This window comes from Triturus cristatus, chromosome 3_2 (assembly GCF_964204655.1).
Source record: "Triturus cristatus chromosome 3_2, aTriCri1.1, whole genome shotgun sequence".
Taxonomy (NCBI): Eukaryota; Metazoa; Chordata; class Amphibia; order Caudata; family Salamandridae; genus Triturus; species Triturus cristatus.
In genome coordinates, this window is record NC_140584.1 from 1059470500 (window position 1) to 1059498385 (window position 27886).

The following is a 27886-nucleotide window of genomic DNA, read 5'->3' on the forward strand; positions in this document are numbered from 1 at the left end:
AAGGCCAAATTAGGCTAAACAAGTAGTCTAATTTTCAGAATTAATTTGAACTTTTTTTAGGTCTCACCTGAGCCAGCGTATGCGTTGCTCTGGGGAGACATTTAGTAGCTGGGTTTTAAAAGTGCTACCCACAGGCTTTTGCCGGCCACCAGCTTGCTGTTACGCGCACAAGCGCGCGCGACGTGCACAGCTGCGCAGAGGCGCCATATGGCTTTCCTCTCGCTCGGCCAAGCGGGCGCGCCTCGCTTCAATGCCCCTACCCCACAACAGAGCGCGTCTCGCAGTTTTTTTTTTTTTTACTGCGAGGCGCGCGGCCAATGTTTGTTTAAGACTTGTGCCCTGCACGCATAACTCTCTCTCCCACTATCTATCCTAAAGTGAAGAGAAACGGATTACACAACACTGCCACCTCACGCAGCCCTCCCGCTGTCCCTGCACTAAATCTAATCCACGCTCTTCTGCTAACATTGCTGCTGCCGGCTGGGAGAACACAAGCCCACCAGCTTTCCCAAGAACATTTTTTTTTCCAGAACATACGGCTCTAGACTGCGCTTCCAATCCTCAGATCAAACAATGTGCAAAGCCACAACAAAAAGCCAAAAACGCTGGCCTACACGCGTCTGTGCGTTGTCTGTTTTCCGGAGCAAACAAGCAGTCTCTTCCGGTGTAGGAGCAACTGCGTTGAGGATTGGCGAGCCGGCTTTATCGGGCAGGTTATGTGTTTTTTCTAACCAATCGTAAGATTTACTTAGGTTAGCCTCCTAGAACGTACTTTTAAACCAGCATTATTATTTTACCTTCTCTGCGCTCAGATTTTGAAATTGGTTAGAGACAGAAGCGATCGTATATTGTGCTTCTATAAGAATTTAAGGTAAGTTACTCTTACGTTCGAGAACTTCCGGCTTTATTATTGAGTTTGGCATGGCAGTATGTGTGCATACTTCTCAGACACGTGACAGGTACCGCGCAGTCATCACAGATGCAACACAAACACGCCGAACAGATGTCACATACACAGTGGGTCATGTGCTCCATGGGATTTTCATGTGGATTCTCCGACTCGCACAGCCCCTCACCCCTCCAGTTTTATATAGCGCGAACTCGACCCGAAGGTAGTAGTGGAACGCTTTACATGAGCACCAGCTTTCATTACAGAAGGACACATTCATTTTTGTTTTTTACGCAAAATGAGATTAAGTGATTTGCTCAGAATCACACGATGTTGAGCCATGACGCAGAGACTCGAACCTGGTTTCCCTGCTCCAAAGTTAGCAGTTCTGGCCGTTAGGCCCCATCCTCTCACTGCATATCCCATAGTACAGTCTACAAAACAGCACTACATGAACTACTTGCGCATGCAATTGGCATATCTGACACGTTTTTAGAATGGTTGTGTGTGAGATTTATGTTTCTAGTGTGTGTATGAGTGATATAAACTTCCTTATGTGTGACACTCTGGGAGACACTTTATTACATGTATTAAAGAGCAATTCTATCCAAGTAAATATAAGTATTTAGTTATGCAGCACAATATTCTTACTGCAACAACATTAACTGTTGCATGGCTAAAAACGTATAAGGTCCCAAAGGCGAGACCTATTGGCTATGCCAATGCTTGTTGACCCTTTCCACCAGGCGAAAAGCAAGGATCTCGAAATAGCAAACACTAGCCAACTTGTGGTGTCTGACCTAAAAATAAGTGTGGCTTCAGAGGGACGATTAAAAGATAGGATGCGACAAGCAGGAGCTATCCAGGTTTTCCAAACGTCAGCATAGGAGGGGCAACAAAAGAGAAAGTACTCAAGGGTCGCAGGAAAAGTGTGGCATAAAGGGCACAGTGGAGTAACAGACATTTCCCCAGGTACTTCTTCTTGCATTTAAAGGGAGAGTTCCGTATCTAAATAGGATGTACAGGGCTCGTGCCTAGGGTGGTTCGATATACAGAAACATTTCGAATCCAAAACATCCTTTAAAATTTAAAAAGCTCGCAGTTAAAGTGCCATGTGCAGTACGTTCTAAGCTTTCCAAGTCCATTCCTAGTACCTTTTTATAACAAGCATTGGCATAGCCTATAGGTCTCGCCTTTGGGACCTTATAAGTGTTTAGCCATGCAACAGTTGCATAACTAAATACTTATAGGGTCCCAAAAGCGAGACCTACTGGCTATGCCGTGCGGCTGTGAAAGTAATTGCGGTCAAGAGCGGCGTGCGCGCCTGCGCACGTGCACTGTAGCTCTAGACTGGCCTAGTAGCACTTTTTGGAGCCCTCACAAAATGTCTCGCCAGCGCATGCGCTGGGTCAGGCGAGACCTAAAAAGGGGAACCATTGATTTGGTAATGGACCCAGGTTCCTCCCAAAACTGCCCCAACCTGAGTTTTAAAAACCAGGCCTTGATCTTGCTTAACCACTTAATACGCTCTGTTTGCTTGTGCAGGGCAATCAGCTCACCCATGGCCTCTTTCACCGGGACTTGTGTGTTACTTGTCAAGGACAAGCGGTTTTAGTATGTACTAAGTCCGTTGGAAATGTAGACATTTTAGTTTATCCTCCTGCCTCTACCCTAACAGCAAGCTCAAATATTTCAGAATTCCTTTGTACTGCACCTTTCCTTTAGGAATTGGTAACACCAATAAGCAGGTTCAGAGCTGAGGGAACCTTGCACGTTCAGCCAATCAGGGAGATGGGAACTAATTTTGATCATGGAAAGTAAGGGCAGCCTGCGATGCGCTCAGTGAACTCTTTACTCCAGTTTAGTGGCAAAAAAAATAATAATAATCAGACCCTGCACTATTGGCTGCGGTTAGCTGACTGAGCTCAGTTTATTGGCAGTGTGGCTTTGAGGCCGAAAGTGCAAGTTGCGTTATAAATGCACAAGAATAGTACCCAGCTGAAATAAGCAGCAGCCAGACAGAAGAAACAAGCGGACGGTCAGTCCCAGAGTCACGTCTGATCCCCTTGGTTGCAAAGACAGTTAGAGGAATTATTCTAATTGTCTAACAATGCTGCTTTCATTTTCTTTTCATCCGACAGTCAGTAACAGTGGGGGTTTGCGTCTATATGCTTTGTGTCGTTTACCCCAAAGCATATCATTTGAATGTACCATCTAATTCATTCGCTGGGAGCTCGGCGTGGAACTTAGACCTCCTACTGTTTCCCACAAGCCTGTTCATATGCCTCCTCCTCTTAAGTATATTCTCGTAAGTTCGTTGCATTTCCTAACTTACCAGCTGGGATGCATCACATATGATTCTCAGTCTCGAAACCGATCTGCACTTTAACTGTTTTCCTTCTGTCCTAGCTTGAGTACCAACCTGGAACGCATCGGAGCCTCCCTTTAGGCTTTCCCTGGCCTCTGCTCTCACCTGTCTGGGCCCCACTTTGCTCATTTGTCTGTATATTGCTTTACAACTTCCTTGGACCCTGTTGTAAGAAATCTACACACTCCCTTAGATATGCGGTCCTTTTACTTTGTATGCAGCGGTACAGCACGCTAGACACGGAGCTCTGCTCTTTCTAAACTTCTGAACTGATTTATGAACGTGTAAGGAGGGAGCACAGCTTTAATATAAAATCACTGTATATGTGTATGGAGCAATCTATGCAAGGACTTGTGATATTCTGGTGGCCTGTTTGCACAGCTCTTTACCTAAAAAGATTAGCCTATGCCCTGGATTACCCGATCCTGCAGATGGCTAACCTCCTGCACCAGCATTAAATTACTTGCATTCTCTTTCAATAAAGAACACACTTTTCCAAATATGATTTTGAGAATGCCAATGTTGATGGGCATAAAATGATTATTTGGACTTTACATTTTGTCATCACTGCATTTGTCACAAAAATAAGCCTCTTTGTTGCTTCCTTGACCAACACTGCTAATTTAGAGCATGATGACAAGACTATGGTTGCTCTAGGGGCGGACGTCAGGGCTGCTGGAGGAGAGGTAGGAAAGGGGGTAGGGGTGCTGGCAGTCTTAGCCAAACACAATTCGCAAAGGGACTAAAGAAATGCAGGTAGCCTATGGTGAAAGAGTGCAGGGCAATGGATTTGGAGGACTTAGGATAACCACAATGGAGCAGTTTTGGGATGAGATAATGAAGTGGAAAAGGTATGGCTCTACAGAGAGAGAGAGAATGGAGATAGGGATATAGAACATGTGGGAGCGGGGTAAAAGGGGACAAGCATAAACTTGTACTGTGCATAGTAGAAGAGGGGGCATGAACTCTGCGGAGAGAAAGGGGAAAACACTTCAGTCTGTAGCAAGAGAAGCGGGTAAGGGGATAAGCTAAAGTATGAAAGAACCAAAGCAAAGCACCATGGAACCTATGACGAGTCAGTGGAAGGATTATGTACTATAATTAAGATGAAAGAGAACCAGTTTAGCATCCATGCTGAGAGGAATGTGGAAGCTTGTTGATTGCCGTAAGAGAGTATTTGCATGTTTGCCTACTACTGAAGGGCAGCAGCACACAGAAGGTTTACTTAGGAGGCTGCTGTTGATTACTGTCCCATCTAAGTGATTTAGGATAGAAGCAGGGACAAGTGGATTTCTTGACAGGACAAGAAGATTTAATTAGCACTTTGTCCCTTGGGCAAGTGCATTTTTTCAAAAATTCCACACCCCTGCATGCCATTGATGGAGCTTAGATTTCACCACTAAAATGTATGCATTATTATATGACAAAAAGCTGCAGACATGAGTTTTATAATGGCACGCAGATTGTGGAAAAGCAAGTTGAAAACATAGGGCTTCAGTTTGGAGGTGCTTTTATGTGAAAACATGCCTAATTAGTTGAACAGCCATGCTTATATGTGATTAATCCATATGTAATCTCACTATAGAATGCACATTAATTTAGAAAATGTATTTGTACTTTTAAAAAGGCATCATGTATTTTTTGCAAGAGCAGAAATGTGCTGAATTGTGTTTCACAGTGTAGAAAACCACGTGATTTTAGTTTGCTTTAGTGGACTAAACTGAAACATTAGTTTGGAATGTGCTCCTCTTTCCCCAGCAACTTTCAATGAAAGGGCCCTGATAAAAAATCCTGCCTACAGCTTCCTTCGACCTTCAAAATGTTGCATAATTTTGTAGCCTGTTTAAACGTGGAGAGAAGAACACACTTTTTCATAAATCACAAGACTGAAATTTGAACAGGAACAAGCCTGATTAATGACGTATCCAGTCAGCCCATGGGGAGATGATATGTCTTGAAGTTCTGATTGGACCTGCTATGAGGACTGAGCACGTGAACTTTTACTTGAAATATGGCTTACAAGTGGGAGGAGTGCCTTTTTGCCTTGCTTTTTGCCTCTCTCTTCTTTTTTCTGAGAGCCATGCCCAGTTTCTGTGCTGGACACAGAGACAGGGAGGGGCTGCATTCTGTGGGGGCTATGGTTCAGCTTGAGACAGAGATACAGACTAGCACAGCGAAGCAGAGGCAGAGGGAAAGAGCTGAAAGGATCAGAACAGATTTAGATTTTAGGTGCTAAACTGCATTTATTTCTCTTCATGGGATATTTTTGCCATTATTAATTAACCTTGTAAGACTTACTCTTTTTCTTAGAAACTCTTTAAGAGTTTTTTTTTTTTTTTTTTTTAAACCGTTTATTACAAGACTCAAAAAAATTACAAAGATGGGCCTACAACCTTCCGGCCGGCTGCTAGTAGACAAAAGGAGCATATGATACACAGTATAAAGCGCATGTTGCGGCAAGGAAGATGCACAGGAGTTAGCAGCGTTGATAACCACACCATCCGGACCCCACTGTACGGTTTCATTTTAAACTTAAAGAACAACCAGAAAAAACAAACCCACAAGGCAATCCACAATCTGAAATAGCAGCATGTGCTCCCCTGGAAGGGGGACCCTACCAGTCCATAGGAAGATCAAGAAGGGGAAGAGATCAGGACTAGGGCTGGGTAAACTCAATGCCCGGTACCGGGGAGATGAGGCGGGTAAGGGGACGGGGCAGGCGACGGATCAGGCAATAACGGCGGAGCACAGATTCCCCCGCGGTAGGCGTTCCAGGGGCCCCATACTTTCACCCACACCCCAGGCTTACCTCTCGCCACATACACCACCTTTTCCCGATACATGCACCAGTCCATATGTTCCTTCCAAGCCGAGACAGTCGGGGACCTCTGGGATCCCCACAGTTGAGCAATATCACGCTTGGCCACCATATATCCCAGAGTCACCCACCACGTCTGTGGCGCCGGGTAGTCGGTAGGTTCCCACACATTCAACAGGCATCTCCTCGCTTCGGGCAGCAGCGCCACATGCGTAACCACTCGCAGGACCTCATGCACACCACGCCAGAATCGCTCCACCTCCGGGCACTCCCACAAGATATGCAGAAAGGTCCCCAAAGCACCACACCCACGCTTACACAATCCGTCCACAGCATAACCCATACGCAGGAGCCTTGGCCCCGTCACATAGACCCTGTGGAGTATCTTGAGCTGGACGAAGCGAAGGCGGGCCGGTATGGCCACCTCTTTCGGGGAGGCCACCGCAGATGTCCAGTCCTCGTCGTCCAGCTCCAGTCCATCGGCCACCCAAGCCTCACGGAGGGCAGTCAGCAATCCCACGCGATCATTGATCAGTTTTTTGTAGATCAGTGAGATCGTGCTGTCCGGAACGTGTCCATCCAGCACTCTATCTTCCAGGGGGGAATACTCCGGGATGGAGGGAACGTCCGGGAAGACAGAACATAGTGCATGACGGATCTGCAAGTACCGAAAGTACTCCCTGTCCTGCAACTGGAATTCCGTCTGCAACATCTCGAATGTTTTAAATCCTCCCCTCGTCCAGAGATCCCCCACTTTGCTGATGCCTATCATGTCCCACTTCTCTAAGCCCTTCGAGGTCCACAGGGAGCCCAACTGCTCGGACGCGTATAGTGGTGACGCCCGGGTCAAACGATCCTTCCACCCCATCGCAACGCTAGCCGCGTGCCACACTCGCACCATAACACGCGTGGGGCCCGTTAGCCTAGCGTCGGGCGCGCTGGAGTAGAGCGCTCGATTATAGTCCCCACCCGGGAGTAGCATCTTATCCATTTCGAATGCTGGGTTTGAGGCGGGCCCGTATAGGCCTTGATTAATCGCAGCCAGCTGAGAGGCCCAATAGTACCGTTTGATATCCGGGAGGGCAATCCCCCCCGTCATACCATGGGAGCGTAAGCTTCGCCAGGGCGATACGTGGCCTCCCGTCCCAGAACAGGTGGCGCTGCAAACTTTCCACCTCACGGAAGTAGCGCGCTGGGACGAGGTCCATAGTGTTCTGCAACGCGTACAGGAAACGCGGCAGCGACATCATTTTAAACAATGCCGCCCGGCCGAGCGGCGAAAGCGGCAAGCGCCGCCAGCGCGCGACATCCTCTTTCAGGCGCTGGAGGGGGGGAAGCAAGTTCCGATCATACCGGGCCTCCGGGTCCAGAGTAATGAAGACACCCAGGTACCTAAATCCCTGCGGGGCGATCTGGATCGGACAGCCCCGCGGGAGGATAGGAGCCTCCCCGGAGAGAACATACACACACGATTTAGCCCAGTTGATGACAAGACCGGAGTTACGACCGAATGAATGCAAAACATCAACCAGTACTATGAGTGATTTACGTGGGGAAGCTAGGTACAAGAGGATGTCATCAGCGTATAGGGATACGCGGTCCTCATACTCGGGGGTCCAACGGAGACCACAAATTGAAGGATGCCACCGCAGCCACTCCGCCAGGGGCTTCAAGGCCAGCGCAAAAAGGAGCGGCGACAAGGGGCAACCCTGCCGCGTGCCCCGGCCCAACTCGAACGGAGCCGATACTCTACCGTTCACCACCACCTGCGCCAATGGGCCCGAATACAGCAATTTGACCCAACTGATGAATCCCGCGCCAAAGCCAAACTTCGCAAGCATCGCCCAGATGTATGGCCATTCAAGCGTGTCAAACGCCATGGTGGCGTCCAAGGACGCCAAAACGGCCGGTTCCCGTATAAACGGGACACGTGCGAGCACCCCATGCAAACGCCGCAAGTTAAGGGCCGTGTTGCGATGGGGAATAAAGCCGGACTGGTCCTGGTGAACCAAGTCGCCCACTACGCCGACCAGCCGATTGGCCAGTACCTTGGCGAGAATTTTGGGCTCCGCGTTCCGTAGCGAAATGGGCAGATAGGATGTAACCCGGTCCCGAGGTCTCCCCTCCTTGTGGATAACCACAATTGTAGCCAGACGCTGGTCCAGCGGGAGGGAGCCCACCGAGTGGGCCGCCAGGAACATAGCTCGTAGATGTGGTGCCAGCGTATCTGGTCGCAACTTGTATAACTCGATGGGGAGACCATTAGGACCCATGGCCTTGCCGGAAGCGACCGAGCGTATGGCGAGGGCGATTTCGTCGGAAGTTGGAGCGGCGTCCAACGACACTCTGTCCTCCTCCGAAAGGGAAGGCAGCGCGATATCCCTGAGCAGGGCACGGGAATCTTCTTCAGGAGCGGGGAGACACTGGGGAATACACCCCACGGAAATAATCCGCGAAGCAGGAGACAATTTCTTCCGGCTCAGTAACACACACACCGTCCGTTTTCTCAATCAGCGGAACTACACGACTCGCTCTCTCTTTTCTGTCCAGCCACGCAATCAATTTACCAGCCTTATCACCCACATCATACAGTCTCCCCTGTTGCCCTCTACTGAGGCCCCTGGCCGCCTCCGTGACGAGGGCCCTATAGGCCGCTTGCTTGAGTTGGAGAACATGTAATGCGGCCTCCGTCACCTCATCTTCTAAATTACCCTCCAACTCGGCTATCTCAGCTTCCACCCGGGTCACCTCCTCCCTCTCGCGCCTCCGGGCATGGGAAATCAGGGACAGGGCCTCACCTCGGAGTACCGTCTTGAATGCCTCCCACAGTGAGATAGCCGAAGGCACGGACCCCACGTTCTCATCAAAATAGCGCTGGAGGGATTTAATCAAGTCAGCGCGAATGGTGGGGTCGCGCAGGTACCAGGAATTGATCAGGACCACCCTACCCTCGCCCCTCGGAAAAATATCAAAGTGTAACAAAAGCGGGGAGTGGTCCGAGATACCCCGCGCCAAATGGCGCACCTCTCCCACCCTCCCAGCATAGGCCGCCGGGACCAGGACATAATCTAGTCGTGAGAGACTACCATGGGCCCCCGAATGGAAGGTATACTGGAGCTGCGTGGGATGCTTTAAACGCCAGCAATCCACCAATCCCAAAGTGTCCAAGAGGCCAGATAGCCACGCCTGGGCCCGGGGGAGGTCCCTAGGGGGGTGACGATCCACAATCCCGGAAACCACCGCATTGAAATCCCCCCCAACCACTAGAATCCCCCCCGGGAGGCCAAGGAGGAGGCGCCCCAGGTCCGCAAAGGTAGTCGACTGCAGCCCCGGCGGGACGTATACTGACACAAAAACAACCACTTTGCCCTCCAGTCTTCCCACCAAGACCGTGTAACGTCCCCTGTCGTCATGGAGCACCTCATCAATCTCCAACGGGAGCGAGTTCTTAACCATGATGCCCACACCCCTTGTGCCAGACGTGAAGCCCGAATGGGCCACTAGGCGATAACCCCGCCGATTCATGGCACAGAAGGAGTTGCCAATGAGGTGTGTCTCCTGCAGAAAAACTATATCGGGCGAGATTCGCTTCAAGAACTGCAGGACCACACCACGTTTAATCCTGTCCCCCAGTCCATTCACGTTCCAGGACAACAAAGTTAGTTCCCTACCCCCCATCATAGACAGAAGCCACCCATCGTCCCCCCGAGAGCACTATAGAGCTAACATAATGATACTTTTGCCTTGTGGTGAAAACGAAACACACCCCATCCCTACCCACCCGCCCCAACAAAACTCCCCCCTCCCTGCATGAGCCCGGACAGCCCCCCCCAACGTGCAGTGTGCCTGTCGCCCCATATACAGTAAAACTAGCTAAACCCCCTAGAGGAGGAAGGAGAACCCCAGTAGACCCCACACAACCTCCATAGGAGGGGAAAGTATACAGACAGGCGCCTAAGCGAGAGTGGCATCATTTTTGGCCAGAGTGAGGCCTAATATTAACCCCTCAGTCTCGATCCAGCGTGCCTTCTCCCCCCGCCGCCCCCCCCCCGCCCCCTCGATCACGATCCCCAGACAGAGTGTCCAGCCAGTCCCCGGCCGCTTCGGGACGATCAAAAAAGTGCGTGCGACCCTCTACCTCCACTCGCAGCTTGGCCGGGAAGAGCATAGCGTATTTAAGGTTGAGGTCCCGAAGACGGCGTTTGACGCCTAGGAAGCTCAGTCTCTGCTTCTGGACCGCTGGGGTGAAATCAGGGTAAAAGTTCACCTCCATATTGTCAAGTTTAACCGGCCCATGCAGTCTGGAGGCTTGCAGGATAGCGTCCCTGTCCCGAAAATTGAAAATCCGGGCAATGAGAGGTCGCGGAGGGGCTCCGACCTTCGGCCTTCCCCAGGGAACCCTGTGGGCCCTCTCCACGGCGAAGAATTTACTCAGCCCCCGTGGCTGGAGATGGGTGGCGATCAGGTCCTCCACAAATAGGTCCGCTGCCGCTTCCTCCCGTCCCTCGGGCACCCCGATGATGCGGATGTTATTCCTCCGGGCCCGACTCTCGGATCCCTCCAGGCGCCGATCCATAAGCGCGCTCGCCTGACCAAGCCGGCGCACCTCTGTTTGTAGTGCCGCCAACTCAGTCGTGAGGCCCGACGCGGTGTGGGCCAAAGAATCCACTCGGTCGTTGGTCTTAGAAAGATCGGCCCTCACCAGGCCAACATCCACGAGGACCGAGTCGATCTTCTGTGCCAGTGTGTCGAACCGCTGGCCCACCGAGGCCTTCATCTCGGCAATGGCGCCCATGACATCCCGTAGAGTCAGATCCGTGGGCAGGTCCGGGGCATCAGGAGGGCCCTCAGGGGACTTGTGCGGTCCACCGGGAGATCCCTTCTGGAGGGTATAGCGGTCCATACTGTTGGCTTGATGGACGGTGCCACGCCGGGTCGACTTGGTCTTTGCCCGATCGCCCTCTTGTTTCGTGGCCATGGCCACCAGTCTCCCAGTCGCACCAGCCACGTCGTAAAGGGCTAACAATCAGGGCCACGAGCTCCGGGGGGGGCCACCTCAGGCCGGCGGGGCGGGTCACAGCCGGCGGGCAGGCAGGGTCTCCCAGCGAGGCCACACTAACACCAAGAGCCCCGCGACCCAGCCCTGCAAAGAAGGCAAGGGGGGTGCGAAAGCGAAAGTGCGGGGTACGCGACTCTCCAGGCCCGGCCCGCCGCTGTTGTTCACTTTGTCGCTGGGTCACCCCTCAGCGCAAATCCGGGGTCTGGCGAGGAGAAGGCCGCATACAATCGGTGCTCACTCCGGTGTCCGAGGTCCGATTTGAAAACGAGAAACGGGTGCCACCTCAGCTCAGGCTCATCAACACCGTCCCCTCATCCGAGACAGGATAAATTCAGGATAGTCGTAGGAGGTTGCGGAGGTCCCCGGGAGCCTCGCACCTACGCGGCCATCTTGGTTGCGCGCTAGGCTCCTCCCCTCTTGAGTTTTGACTGACAATTTGTGCCACATTTCCCTTCCTATATGTGATGTTTATATGCAGACTGTAATATGTTCTGTATTAATGCTATTTTTCCTATTTTTCAATTCTGTAACCTGATTGATATTTGACTAATGAATAAAGAGTCAGAGAACCTTAACTTTTGACTTAAATAAAACCCTTTAAAAATAACTCCCCACTCATTATTGCCTCTAATATTGTTTGCATTTAATTTTCATATACATGTAAAGTCTCCTGTTTGGTGAAACACGGTCATCAAAAGATCCATCATTTTTTACCCTTTACAGCGGTAAACCATAGGTGATGTGGTTTTGAATAGGGAAATTACCAGATAACTACAGCTGGATCAGTTTTTGGTAGCAGAGTTAAGGTTAGTGCCATCACCAAAAGGAGCATAGTTAGTTTAATGCCTAGTGCTAGAAAATAATTGCCCAAGTTAGATAAAGTCCTGATTCCTGGGCTCAGAACCTGAAGACTGGCAAAGCAGTACTGGAAAGGTGATACAAGAAGGAGATTGCTGGAGTGGTGCGAGTATTAATAGGGTTGGGAAATGTTAATGTGCCTGCAGGTATGTTTTGAGGTGTTGAAAAATAGTAAGGGTTTTGGCTGTGGATGAAAGTTTGCTCATTTTGACTTGATGTTTTTTATTTTGTTTTATTGATTGAATTGGTAATTTCATAGGACAGATTTATTGATTATTGATATATGTACTAACATTCTATGTTGAGTTGCGTCGAGTTATATGTTGTTTGCACGGCTTCTGGGATGTAGGAAGTCGGAAGTTTGTAACGGTTCCGTAGTAGAGCAGAGGTAAGCGCTGCTCTCGGGAAAGAAGGAATTGTTGTTACCCTGTAGGTACACAGGGAAAACGTGTAACGATTGAAGTTGCACGACGCATTGTCTGGGTTCGATTCGGTGACATCGCCGTGTGTTGCCATTAGAGACATTTTCTGTGTGAGAGAAGTGTGTATGATAGCAAAGGTTACCTGTGAAATTCTGGTCTTGGGTACCAGGGATCCAACTGGCATTCCGATAACGCTTATCACTGGACAAAGGAGAGGCAAGCGCTGCTTTGTTAACGTATGTCATAATTCTGTAGTAGGACAGACAGTTCGCGGGAAAGACAGGATTCTGTGTGAATGTACTACATTTTTCTTGTGTGAACGTGCGTGAATGTAAAGGCATTTGGGTTAATTGTGAAACTCTAGCTTTATTTCTCAGGAGCATTGGTCTCCAACTATGTGTCTTAACTCTGGAGAAACGGTTAGCTGATGCTTGTTAGAAGGGTAAGGTAGAGGGATGTGCTACTTTATCAACGGAAGTAACGATTCTGTAGTAGGGCAGAGGTAAGCGCTGTTCTCGGGAAAGACGGAATTCTTGTGAAAAAGGTCATTAACTATACTTTGGTTAGTGAAACAGAAAATGGTGGCGTTTTTATGTCGTTACTAACAGATTTTGAGTAAAAGGGGACGCAAGAAAGAGATTGTCGTAAGATTTTGTAAAGGGAGGGCTAGTAGCAGGAGGAAAACTGGCGTCCCAAAGGGCCACGCTGGCACTGGACGAGACAGTAGGTGTGAAGTGAGCCCTGTTTAAAAAGAAGGGGTCTGTAGCAGGAGTTAAACAGACTGAAACTGTCAATTGTGGCAGGATTGGAGAAAATAAATTGCATTAAAATATTGCAGAAATGGAATTGTTTAAAGGTTTAAAGAAGCTGTTTCGAGGTAAAGTGAAAAATTCATTTTTTGTTGGTGATGCTCCTGAAGGAACACCTGTGCATTTTAGGTCTACCAATTTGGGACAAAAATCATGCATGTGGGTTCACCAATGGTGCAAGATTACTGAAAAAGAGGGTCCTTTGCGGTTTCCAAAAGATGGCACTTTTGAATTGCAAGTTATTGACAAATTAAGGGAAGTGTTATGTGAAAGAAAGACACCATCTAGAGCTGCACAATTTGAGGCCTTAAGCATGTGGGAAAAAGCAGCAAGAGACAAAGCAAGTGAGGATAAAAAGGTAAAGCACCAGATGCAGTAGAAGCGAATTAATGATGATAAAAAGCTTCAAATAAATAATGATTCAGGGGATGAAATAACGGATGCATTGTTAACTGAGTGTCCGCCACTTTATGTGGTTCCCATTAAAAATACTGAAAATAGTGTACCAGTAAGTACTACAGTGGCTACTGCTTCTGTTGAACAGAGAGAAATACAGAATGAGAGAAATGTGCAGACATTTCAGATTGACCCACTACCTGTTGATTCAGCACTGACAGTGATACCTCCAGGTGTTACTGCTTTAAATGTGACTGATTCAGTCCAAAAACTACCAGCTGCAGATGCACAGATAGAGCCTAGACGAATTATAACTGTCCAAATTAATATGGTCCCTACTCAAAAGATTCAAACAGCTGTAGAAGGAGTACATGTGTCAGGGTTTATTTTGGAAACTCAGAATGCACAGATTATTGAACAGAAATTACCCCAGACAGTTCAAGCATTGAAAGATGGGGAAAAATGGTGTTTACAGGACCCACAGCCCAGGATAAAATGAATATATTTGAAGATGGGATTTTTCAAATCTACTTTGAGGAAGCAGCAGTAATTAAAAAGATAGAAAGCATGGGGGAACAAATTAACCCAGACCCCGAAAAAGAGAAACAGCTTAGTGTTTTAAATTCAACATTTGAGCATGGCGTAATTAACAGTCCTTGCTATTTAAATCATGAAAATGTGAACCAGTATCAAGAAAAATAATTAATTTCCCTGAGTAAAGAAATAAATACATGTGCAGTAACTACACATGGTAGACTGACCGATTTGGCTCAAAAATATGAAATTATTGTTTCAGGAAGTTTTCCATTTCAGAAATGTTTCAGGGTACATGTGGATGATGAGGCAAATGAGACAATGTGTTCTTCAGAAATGCAATAGCACATTGCAGAAACGAAATATATATTTTAAATGCAATGGGTTTGAGAAATTAGGAGACAAGTGCACAAGAAAACATGAGAAGAAAAAAACCACCAGACCTAGCAAGGAAACTGGATAAGAAAAAAAAAACACCAGATTTAGTTGAGGAAAATAATAAGCAGAATGAAGGAGAAGCTTTTGCTTGCTTATTGAGAAAAATGGTGGGAGAAGTGCATGTTCATGTGCCACGGAACAAAAGTGAACTTGCAGAATTTCTGAATACATTCCCGAAATCAAGAGACAAACTTATGCTGTGGTACCCACAAGTTGATGGATTTATTGAAATTTTAAAGGAGTTATGTATTAATTTGGAAATTATTTTTGACACTGCCATGCAAACTGAATTCTGGTTTAAATCTAAAGTTGCGATGCAAAGGCCAGGTGAGGAGACAGTGAAAAATGTTTGCATGAATGCACCATCATTTTCTCTTGTTGTTGAGAAAAATGAAGCAGTGATTACTTTTCTGAAGGGCAGAGTGGCAGCAAAATATGTTAATTGGGTACAGATTAAAAGAACAAAACAGGAGCTAAAATTGGTTCATGAGTTTTGTGAAAGTGTGTGTTTAATGTTTCAGCAAAACAGTGGTAGAGTATGTCCAGATGCCACTAGCATAATATTCTTTGCAACTCAGTTGGTTATTGGTTTAATTTTTTCTGATAAGATCAGTGTGCACATAAAGCAAATGCTGATAGAATGGCATCTGAAGGATGAAGGTTACTATTGTGCTGGACAGGGAATGAAGCCAAAAGAGTTTGAAGAACAACCTATGATGGTACAGAGAAGGTTTGCACAGAAAAGTTTTCAGAATAAGCTGTTTGCAGAGAATACAATTGTGGTACAGGGTGATGTTTCACAAGCAGAGGTAAAAAGTGCTCAATAAAGATTTGGTGTTCCACAGGATGGAAATAAAGGTGTTTTGGTTTGTGCAAATTCAGGTATGGATGTTGTACTGCTGGAAAAAGTGTCCTTTTGCTATCTTTGTGACAGATTTGACCACTGGAAGAAGAAATTTATATTTAAACATGATGCAGCAGTAGGAAATGTGCAAAAACAGAGAGAAATGCAGGTGCAAGAGGTGCCAGCTAAGCAAATGCAAATGTCAGTTCAGAAACAGGTACCAATGGCAGAAATGTTTCAAACCCAAATTGTCCCACAAAATATGGAAAATGCTAAAATTAATTTAAATAAGTTGTCCAGAGCAAATGTGAATAATTTCCAGAAACAAGGCCTGACAGGAAAACAATTGTTTTGCTAAGTAAACAGCACAGATTACTGTACACCAGATAATGTTATTTTTCAGATTCTTGATGAGAATGTACATTTTAAAATGGCCCAACAAGAGACACCTATAGCATTGTTTTCAGAAAAGACAGTCGAAAAATTACCTTCCAATTTGAAAGCAATAATAAACACAGAAATAAAAAATTTCACAGAGAAGGATGTCAGATTTATAAAATGTGCAGAGCATGTCTTATTCAAATTAGAATTAGATGACATGTATTCAAGAACAGAATCAGTTGCAGGAATTTTACCAATAAAAGGATTTTTGATGGAATTGATTGGAAGTTTATGTAACTTTCTGATCACAGGTTCACAGAAACTAAATGAAAAGAACAGATTAGAGCAGGAGATTAATAGCATAATTTTTCCATGTTGTCCTGTGGTACCGAATCCAGCCAATATATTTTTTCACATTCCATGTGCTGGAGAATGGCTAACTGTTATTGGTTTTTGCCAAGTTCATGTCACAGTGCAATTGCATGAAGCTAGTGAGGAGTACTGTCAGAAAGAGAATGAATGGCTGGGGACACATAACTGGAAAGGGAGGTAGAAAGGAGTCACCAGAGAGAGTGGAAATAATTTACCAGATGAATCCACCTCAAATTCAGAAAGAAGTCAGGAAGTTTTTGGGAATGGTTAGCTGCTGTAGTGAGTGGTTACTAAACCTTTCCCTAGTGGCTAAGCCTTTAATGAGGCTGACACACAAGGATGTGTCTGATCCGCTTCCATTGGACAACAATTGCACAAAAACATTCCTAGAGTTGAAAGTGAAAAGGTGTCGCGCCCCGGCACTAGGAATGCAAGTTTATTTAAAAGAAAATACACTGATGTGCAGTGAGAGGGAAGGCTGCGCTCTCAGTGCCTGTTCAAAAACATGAAAGCGTTCAAAGGTCTGTTACGTATTTCCCAATGATCCTTGACCCCAACGTCACAGAAATGCCCAGCTGCCTTAATTTAGTAGCTGTGGTAGATGCCAGTCATAAAAAGAGTGAGTTTATAATAATGCCATTTCCAATTATTGTAATGGTTGCTTCCTTTGTGGAGTTATTTTGGGAAAATATTGTGACCAAGAAATGTCTAAATTCAAACGTATTTAGCTTACTGCCAGCAAATGAAACTGTTTGTGATCAAACTGAACCTAAATGTTTAAATGTCATGAATTTCTGCCTGAAACCAAAGTTAAGACTTTAATGATGAACGTCTGATTCAGCCCAACCATTTTGTAGATAGACCTTATTTGAAAGGTAACAATGACACATTAAGAGCAGCACATGCTGTGCTTCCTATATATTATGTTGTCAAAGTTTCATGGCTGTCAGCAGTTACCTCAGCCCAAAATTCGAGATTGATTGCCCTTACCATGCAATGTAATTTCTCAATTGAGAGTCACTGTTGTCCTGGGAAAGGGAAATGCTAATTCAGTTGCACAATATTGTATCCTGTTAGTCTCAAATGTGTTTTTGCAAAAGCTGATGCCCAGGTATAGATTGCCAGTTTCTCTGAAATCAGATCATAATGAGGTCTCAAAGATGATGAGTGCAAAACCACAGACTGGACAAGAAGTGGATTGCAGCTATCTGCCTGAAGTTTCATGCATAATAAAGCAACACAAAGGCAGCACAGAGTTACACTTTGCAAAAGACTGTTTCAGCATCACCAAAGTTGCTTGAGTATTTACATGCTTGAGTATTTACATGCAAATGCACTTGTGAAAACAACTAATGAAAAGACTAGCCATTGCCTGGAAAGGTCTGACTGATGTGGAGCGTGCAGTTTCTCACCAGATTGCAGCTGCTACACAAGATCTACATAATGAATGGTGTCAAAACTTTGATCTGAGAGATGCTGTGAAATGGAAAGGCCTGTTCCAAATGATCCTGGCAAAGACTGTTGTGAAATGTGGTGGCCTTCCAAATTGGGTGCATGCCTCTCACACACGTATGGTCCTGTGTCCCCCTGATAAAACAGCTCCCCTTCAAGAAAAAATGCCAGCAGTGGTCAAAAGTCCACAGAAGAGGGTCAGTCAAGCTGTAAGGGAACACACAGTTTGAAGCAGCACTAGAAAAAACTGAGGTGGCACTGGAAAAGCAAAAAGTGGAAACTGACTCAGATGAAAGCGGTATCCAAAGGGTGAAAGAGTCAGATGCAGCCTCTGAAGAAGAAATTAGTGCTGTGGGCCGACGAGTGGAGGTAGGAAAAAGCTGGCTGAAAGGGAATCTAAAAAGTTTGCAGTGGTCCCTTGAAAAATCATTTGCACCCATAGCTGAAACATCTGAATCTGATCAAAGTGAAAATAAAAGTGAATGGCTTGGATTGGAAAAGTGCAAGGAATTGATGGTGCTCGGTCAGAGTTTTTCAGCACCTGAGTGATCAAAATGCATGGAAAAAGTACAGGATGCCACACTGTTTGAGCCACCCTGAAGGCAAGCAGGTGACAATGAGCCAACATTTGCTGAAACAAATAAATGAGAACTGTCAAACTACTTACAGAAATCTGCACAACAACATTTGAGCTTGGCCATATATGATCTGCTTACAGACCAAATTTGTGTGGCCTTAAAAATAGAGGTAACATTGTTATATGCTCAGCTTTTGTAATAACCAGTGATAAAGAACATACTAATTTAGTAGGGTTTTCTTTTAGACACCTATGTACTAAAGAGGAGTAGTAATATTTTAGGTAGAGAAAAACATATTTGACCCAACTAATGATGTGTTTTTTTTTTAAAACAAATGTAACATGTGAAATTAAATTAGTGTGATAAATTTCGATATCATTTAAGGTACAATGATTTGATATTTATCAAAAGGGTGAATTGATGGAGCTTAGATTTCACCAATAAAATGTATGCATTATTATATGACAAAAAGCTGCAGACATGAGTTTTATAATGGCACGCAGATTGTGGAAAAGCAAGTTGAAAACATAGGGCTTCAGTTTGGAGGTGCTTTTATGTGAAAACATGCTTAATTAGTTGAACAGCCATGCTTATATGTGATTAATCCATATGTAATCTCACTATAGAATGCACAATAATTTAGAAAATGTATTTGTACTTTTAAAATGGCATCATGTATTTTTGCAAGAGTAGAAATGTGCTGAATTGTGTTTCACAGTTTAGAAAACAACGCGATTTTAGTTTGCTTTAGTGGACTAAACTGAAACATTAGTTTGGAATGTGCTCCTCTTTCCCCAGCAACTTTCAATGAAAGGGCCCTGATAAGAAATCCTGCCTACAGCTTCCTTCGACCTTCAAAATGTTGCATATTTACGTGGAGAGAAGAACACACTTTTTTTTCATAAATCAGAAGACTGAAATTTGAACAGGAACAAGCCTGATTAATGACGTATCCAGTCAGCCCATGGGGAGAGGATATGTCTTGAAGTTCTGATTGGACCAGCTATGAGGACTGAGCACGTGAACTTTTACTTGAAATATGGCTTACAAGTGGGAGGAGTGCCTTTTTGCCTTGCTTTTTGCCTCTCTTCTTTTTTCATTTTTCTGAGAGCCAGGCCCAGTTTCTGTGCTGGACACAGAGACAGGGAGGGGATGAATTCTGAGGGGGCTATGGTTCAGCTTGAGACAGAGACACAGACTAGCACAGCGAAGCAGAGGCAGAGGGAAAGAGCTGAAAGGATCAGAACAGATTTAGATTTTAGGTGCTAAACTGCATTTATTTCTCTTTATGGGATATTTTTGCCATTATTAATTAACCTTGTAAGACTTACTCTTTTTCTTAGAAACTCTTTAAGAGTTTTGACTGACACTTTGTGCCACATTTCCCTTCCTATATGTGATGCTTATATGCAGACTGTAATATGTTCTGTATTAATGCTATTTTTCCTATTTTTCAATTCTGTAACCGGATTGATATTTGACTAATGAATAAAGAGTCAGAGAACCTTAACTTTTGACTTAAATAAAACCCTTTAAAAATAACTCCCCACTCATTATTGCCTCTAATATTGTTTGCATTTAATTTTCATATATATGTAAAGTCTCCTGTTTGGTGAAACATGGTCATCAAAAGATCCATCATTTTTGACCCTTTACAGCGGTAAACCATAGGTGATGTGGTTTTGAATAGGGAAATTACCAGGTAATTACCGCTGGATCACCATCTCTTATGATTCTCATGCAACACTACCCACTAGATGAGAAGAAACATAGTAAAGAGTTTAGGGGACAACAATTTATCCTCTACAGCTGTGTACATGAAATGTGCTGCGATTTCCACGTTTATTTAAACCATTTCATATACAAACAAGCAGGCTTTCCTGCATGTATAAAGCTCTGTACTGATTAAGATCTCCTTTCACAATCATCTGCATTTCACAGTGAAAAAAGTAAAACATATGTCTGAGTAAAAGAAAATAAATGGATGCTTCTAGAATCCAAAATGCCTCTCCGATGCTCTTGCCTTGGTTTGAAGGTTTACATCTAAAGACAATAAGTTGCCTAGTGTGTGAGCATCAATAGCAGCACACCATCATTATGGCCTGGGCCAGTACAGAGCATATTTTGTTTCAGCAGTTCAATGTGGAATCCCATACCTGTCTGCTTCATCCAGGATGATGATTTTATGCCGGCCCTTTGGAAGTGTGACTTTCTGCTGAGCAAACATTTTGATTTTGTTTCGTACAACATCAATTCCTCTAAAAACAATAATGACATTGTTCACAAAGGTTTATGTAATAACCTCAATCTACAGACTTCACACTATGAATTAAAACAGACATCACGGATCACCTATCACTACTGGCGAGCCCACAACAAGCCTCGGCCTGTTCTAATGGAAACATTATGTCACTAATATTGGTTCATAAAGCCTGGCACTACCCTTTACTGCATGAAGGAAAAACACCACCACCATTGTGCTCTTTAGCTTGGCTACTTCTCTGGTGGTATTTATTAAACGTCCTAGCAATTATTCAAAATGTATACAATTTAAACTGGTAACCAACTAGCCAACTATGTTTTGGAACTTATACATATTTATTCCTATTTCTAATTCCACTGTAACCAGTCTATTTCACGCAAATATCGCTTCTACTACCACAGAGACACCCCCCTCCTAAAATGCAGACTACTGCATATGCTTGTAACTTGTGATCCAGCTGTGAGAAAGTGTAGCTGGAACACCAAGTTCTTCAGGCAGTGACTTAGCCCATCCCGACCCCCCATGTAACAGACTCTAAACGATGCACACATTTAAGCAGAGATGAAGCACAATCTTCAGAGGGAAGGACATTACAAAACTGTTGCAACTGTCCTACAGAGCTAGATCACAACTGTTACTCTGGTACAGTGTTATTTAAACACAAAATTAGGTACTTTTTACCTATCATTGGATGCATTAAGCTCCAGAACAGCATCTTTTAGCGCTGGCCCCAAAAGAGCACGAGCCAAACACAGGATACTTGTCGTTTTCCCAGTTCCTGGCGGCCCCTGGTAACAAATCACCAGACATTTACAAAGAAAAAAAGAAACATTTTACAAATAAATAGATGGTGGGTCATATTTATCACATCAATTGCTAGAATAAAATCTGCCAAATCGATCACTTGTTACACAGTTAAAGCGCAGCAGCAGACAAATCGAAGAGTAAGTCTAGCATTTGAATTTGTGAGCACAAACCTCTGAGGGTTTATCCGGTCAGACCATTGAATATTTAATCTAGGGAAAGGTCTACAACTTAACTGCATGTACCAGAGGGAGTTTGCCTTTTTTGAGGAAGAACAGATGGCAATGTCTTTAATCTATCTATTAGAAGGTGAGAAGCTGTCTTAGGCTAAAAGCACATGGAGTTGTATCTTAACTATTTAAAACAGATGTAATTTTTACACAAACACCAGAATGTTATGAAGAGAACCTATTCTGCTTTTTAATACCCGACAACGGTGATCACAGTAAGCTCCCTATAAAATGGTAAGAAAAGCACCCACTTTTCACTGGTGCACATTTCAGGACTGTCCAAATCTTGCATTAAGAAAATAAGAAACAATATACTTTGATTTACCATGAAGCCATAAACCATACATGGCTGTCATCAGTGGGTCTTACTCATTAATGGGTTTTGTTAGAGCATGCATTACCATCTCAATGCTTGATGTTCAGAGGCTGTAATGTAACTTGTCTCCTGCAAACTACAGGTTGATAAAACATGGGTACAGGTGAGACTTTAGGATAGCCTCCATATGTAATTCCTGGATACTCCACCATGATTGGCTGGAGTGGAGGGCAAACAGCATTTCTTTTAAAAAAAATAAGTTGCTCTCTACATTTACACACTGCTATCAAAGTGAAACTTATTTGGGCTAGTTCTAGTTATATAGAGGCCTTTAGAATAAAGACTAATGTACCATCACACTGTACTGCAGGATCTTATACACTGATGCAACTATGCCCCAAAAAAAGAGCGCAGACCAAATGAATGTTTTCAACACTAAAATAATGTTGGGGGAACTAGTACAAAACCTACTCCATGACATATCTCTGAATACCATGGATGTATTCCTTTTCCTGTTCTCTGGCTGTAAACTTCATACAAGTATACTTTTCTTTTCAAGTTATCACATGCAACATTAACTAAATTCTTCTTTGTCGGTCTTTCTTTTGCAACCAAGTTTTTGTGCTTTATTTTCCACACAGATTAACAAATGTGTGATGATTGCAAAGATCAATGTTTTTTACTAAATCCACACTACAAATATACACTGAGGTGTTGCAATATGAATGAATGATGTATTCTCTCTGGTCATTACAACAAAAGCATGAACCTTGCTATCCCAGAAAGGAATGATTAGGATATCTATATTTACTACACCTGCTCAGCTTAGGTTTGGGCATATTATATGTCCATTCGCAAAGGCTTAGAGGATTCTGCCGGCTACCATTTAAACATTTTTATATGTCACCATGTAAGGATTTAGTACTCCAAATACTTACAGCAATGATGATATTTGGTACGTTACCCTCTCTTGCAAACACCTAGAAGACATAAGGAGTTATGACAATTAACTAACGCATGACACAAACGTACAGAGACTTCACACAGCAGACATGTAAGTTGTTCAAATGTTTATCACTACAAAACATATCTTGTGTGCACCCCACAAAAGGACAGAAGAGTGGCCTAAAGCAACAAATGATGAATAATATTAATTGTTGGGGGCAGCACAGCCCATAAATGAGTACCTGTGCACAGTAGAAAAAAATAGATAAGCTAGTTACAAAACAAAATAAGAGTTGCAATGAAGACTAGTTTATTTGCATTTCCGCTTTTGCCATAAGTAAATTCATGAATTTGTCATATTGTGTAAAGTTACTGTTTACCACAAGCACACTTTCTTTGAAAATAAGACACTGAAAATTGTAGTCTTTTTGCTAATCAGAGTGGCACATTTAGAAGGCTAGGATTCAAAGCTGGGTCTCAGGGTTCCAATGTCAGCAGCTCTAGCCACCAGGCCACACCGACTACATCTTTTTTCTTGACATTATTTTTAATTTTTTGTCGTCCATAATAATTTTCCTATGATTTCCGTTAAAATCAATTTTCCAAGTGCACCTGCCTGCTTGAAAGCATTCATATTGTTCTATTAAAATTATAAGCAATTGGTATTTTAAAAATATATATTTTTCTGTTGTGGTTAGGGTGTAGCATATTATATTTTGTTTCCTTTTTGGCATATACTTGAAATAAAAAAAATTACAAAAACAAAACAACAACCAAAAAAAAATAATTTCGCTCCTGCTTGCCAGGCCGGTTTGCTTTGCCAATGCTCGTTTGTTAGTGTCACCAGCCTCTGCGTAACTATCTCTGGCTACATTACGGCCTATTTAAATGCCGTTACAGTAGCCTATGTATATGGTGTAGATGCCCTTTCCTGCAGCCGCTATGTTTTGTTAGCTTAAGTTTTCTATTTCCCGGTACTCTTCATCTCATCTGTCCCTACCACACTGCACGTCCTGTGCCAGTCAAAGCTACCCCTTCCTGCCCAGCAAGATGTTTTTTTTCAAGGAGCATCCCCTCATGCTAAACCTTCCGCATCCGCTTTGTCAGTTGTGCTTCAGCATTTCATCCTCTTACCACCGTCTCACTTTAATCAGGATTTCTAGTTTCCACAGAATTACTTGGAAACCTAAAACGATGCATACATTAAAGCTGAAGAATGACTCCGGTTTTGCAGAGCAACCTGGAAGGTGAATTTGATCCTGCAATATTGTGCATGACTTGTGGAAGGAAACAGATTAAAAATAGTAGAAGTGTTGAAAGTAAGTGAATTATCAGTGGGACAGTTTTAGAAAAAAAAATTGGATAGACTTTCAGATTAAAACTTACTGTTTGATCTTTTGCATGATTTTGGCTGAAATGGTTATAGAGAACTGGAAAAAAGGGCACATAAGTTTCTAGTCACACGGTTTACCTGAGTTATATACTGAAGAAAACAGGATTGCAGGAAAGTCATGAATATAAAAGCCCTTCTATAGTGCCATGATATACTTACTCTTAAAATTAGTGGGTATAAAATATCTTATCCTGGACATTTTTGAGTGGGGGAACTTGGCACGGTTTCTTAATATCAGTCTTCTCTTTGCTACTTCTAAAAGCTTCTTATTCATCCATTTCTTTAGCTCAGTATCTCTAAGTGCCTTCTGCGCAATTCAGCAACAGATTGTATAAAACTAAATCTACTAGAAAATTTGAAACACTAATTTTGATATCACTAATGGTCTACAGTACCTAGTAAGCAATGTCACAGACCTTCCTGTGTGTTGCTTTGCTAATTTCCCTATTTTACATGGTGAGGTTGTGCACAGTTGCACTCTTCATAATGCTTCAATCGCAATGATAAACAAAAATTTTAACTAATAAAAAAAACAATTTGAAAAATCTAGTTTATGCCATTTGTTATTAGCGACCTAAAATGAGAGAAACCCCCCCCCCCAAAAAAATAGAAACTTCGCTCTTCAAATAGCCTAACATACCATTGGAAGGGTACTGAAGGTAATTAGGTGATTTAACAGAATTAACCTCTTTACTATATTATTAAAAGAATATAATTTCTTAGGTATTTTTTGTGTGCGCCTGGGTGATACGAATAAACAAAAATGAAGATACTCAAAGCATTGCCCCCAACCCAAAATCATTACACAACTCTTATTAGCAGGTTGGAAATCTGTTAGAAAGATCTGAAACTAGAAAATGATGCATTTAGTTTTCAGAATTTATATAAATGCAAAGACATTTTTGCCTTTACAGGAGGCTCTTAACAATAGAGAAAGTCATTATGAAATCCAAAACAGGACCCACAAGATTATCAACAATCTTAAAATCACAAGTCATTGTAAACATGTAGCTAAGCACTACCGTAAGCATACCAGGTTTCAACAAACGGGAAACAATTAAAATCTAAAAAAAAGTCATTTGCACACCTCTAACCTGCTGACAGTCTCCTCATTTCCAACTATTTCATGCAGCTTTATTGGTCTGTATTTTTCCACCCTATTGGAAAAAATAAAGAACTGCTTATAAGTATTTGCATGGGATTACATGAAAACGTTTGAAAAGAAAAACAAATGACAATGTGAGAAATCCATTATTGAAATTTTGAAATTAATACATTTTCAAAATTAACATTTTCCAAAAATAAACATGTTACATCATCGGCAACTAATTTATATTTGAAAAGAATGCCAAAAACGTCTGGCAATTCAGTCAGAGGTTCTATGGGCCAAAGATGTACCCCACAGAAATGTGTGCCTTTTATGAGATTTATAGGTGGATGTTGAAGGAAGAGGTAGGTGGTCAATGGTATGATGTGGAACAGACAAAGGTGCTCTGGGGCTACATGTACATGAGTAAAAGATTGTTTGAGGTCACTGCAACAGTGCAAAGAAGCCCCCCCCTCCGCCCCCTTGTGATAGAGAAATAGTGACTACGTCCCTTTAAATAGGAGGAGTATTAGCCTTATTCTGGTCAAATGGGCCCCGGTGTAAATGTCAGCGTGAAATTCTTTTAATTTTGTCCAGAATGGAACACACTTTCAATTTCAGGTGGATGGTGAAACCCATAAGACCTTTGTTTTTCAAAACACATGTATGGCTAACAAATTAAAATATATTGATTTTATTTTTGCATTTCAGATATTTTGATTGCCGCACTTTTTCAAATCACAGTCATATTACGAGTAGCCAAATATGTTCATTCATACTTTCAGCTTCTCTCACTTTTTCATTTAAGGTTTTCATCTAGGTAAAGGCTCATTGGGAATTAAGCGAGTCCATTACACACTAGAAGCTTAATTATGAGAGCCCTGAGTTGTTGTACGGATTCCACTTTCCAGTAGGAACAGTGTGTCTGTTAGACAACAAACGTAAGGAGTGGTGCAAGACTGACTCTATGCACCCCCTCAGGAATAGGTTGTTCTATAGACCAGCTAGCTAACAGTGCCATCATAAGTACCCCAAAACCTAGAAAGGTAACAAAATGGCTTGGGCAACCTCAGAACATAACAACCCTGCCCCCCCCAGGAATTGTGGTAAGAGTTCTAGAACCTTTTCGCCCAGTCACTCGTGCTCTCTCTGAGAGATATTCAAGAAATACACAAAGGGGTGTTTTCAATATTTATTGAACCATCGTGATTCTTGTATAAAATGAATGTGCACCATTAATCAATAGAAGCAGAAAAAAAGTGATCAATAATATAAGAACGGTGAACAGAATCCACCATTGTGTTAAAAGAGTGTGTATATGATGTCATAAGTACTGAGTGAGCATATTGTACTCCTACTATGCGTTCCCTAACGAAGTTGCCTACGATGCATGCTCTGCCAAGAATACCCTATTGGATGATGCAACTCCCCATTACCTGAAGGCAAGGTACGTAGGACCCCATCTTGGTCACAAGTTGTACACTCAAACTCACAGAGGGATACCCAGTAACCAGCTGAGATGAAACACCAACACAGCGATGACCTTGTGATGACAGCAGAGTGCGCCTCCAATTTTAGCATGGAAGTGCATGTTTTTTCATAACAATGGCATTCCTGCTTCAGAGTCGATGCTTCAGCTGAGCTGAAATTATCTATCTATGGTCTCTTTGATAGCAATGTCGTCTCATGGACCACATAACATTTGCACAATGTGTGTCAAGGCCATGTACGAATTGTTTAAGGTGCGATTGTGTAGTTACAAAGGGGTTTTGTAAGCAATATGGGGTCAGATAAACTAATCCTGCACTGCCACGTAAGCAAATGCTTGTCAAAAGTCATCGTATGGAAGAGAAAACAAATTAAGAAACGTATACATGTTAAAATGGCAGTGTTTCTTCCTGGGCCTCACTGAGCCACGTGACAGCATCGCTTGTTTACCATGTAAGATGGTACATCGTGACACAGGGCTATCAAAGATTTATGAAGCCATGCAAAGATACCCTGCGTGGCTTTGAGTGACCTCAAATCATGAGTAAGGCGACGCAGAGCAAATCGCTCAGTCACCTTACTCTGCCCCCGGTAGGCTTTCCATGGGATTTACGGTGGATTTTACCACACAACACCCATGGAATTTTACGCTGCGCCAGATTTACAAAATGATGTAACCGGAGGGAAGTGTCAAATCCGTACGCCTCCTGAGGTGAGGCGTAATGAGAAGAAATAAATGCATTTCTCTTTGCTTTTTCCTCTTTCAGTGTGTGCTGCATTGTGCAGCACACATAGAAAGAGGAAAACGCCTCTTAGGAGTGTTTTATGCAGGAAGGTGCACCTTCCTGCACAAAAACAATGCTGCCTGCAACATAGGCACCCTTGCACCATGGTGCAAGGGTGCCTACATTGGCACTAGGCTGCCAAAATGGCTCCAGCACTAGGCTGCTAAAATGGCTCCAGCGCAGGCAGAAAGAACAGGAATTTAGGAGTGTAGCTTACACACGGTGCATTCCTGCCCTTTCACTTTGACATGGGACAGCGCAGCAAAGTGCCTTGCTGCGTTCACCCTACACCAAAATGCCATCAATGAGGCCCTGAAAGTACTAGCCATCAGACATAAGTGTGGATACTGGGGAAAC

General features: G+C 43.7%; 1 protein-coding gene across 1 annotated transcript in view; it reads right to left on the reverse strand.

Annotated features, from left to right (window-relative positions):
- The window catches only part of RFC2 (replication factor C subunit 2), a 72360-nt gene that overhangs the window by 37503 nt on the left and 6971 nt on the right, over positions 1-27886 (reverse strand). The window contains exons 2-5 of the mRNA XM_085649776.1: positions 25257-25326; positions 22770-22811; positions 21163-21269; positions 20375-20476 (exon numbers count right to left, since the gene is read on the reverse strand). Coding sequence (XP_085505902.1) covers positions 20375-20476; positions 21163-21269; positions 22770-22811; positions 25257-25326 — 321 coding nt within the window. The remainder of the gene's footprint in view (positions 1-20374; positions 20477-21162; positions 21270-22769; positions 22812-25256; positions 25327-27886) is intronic.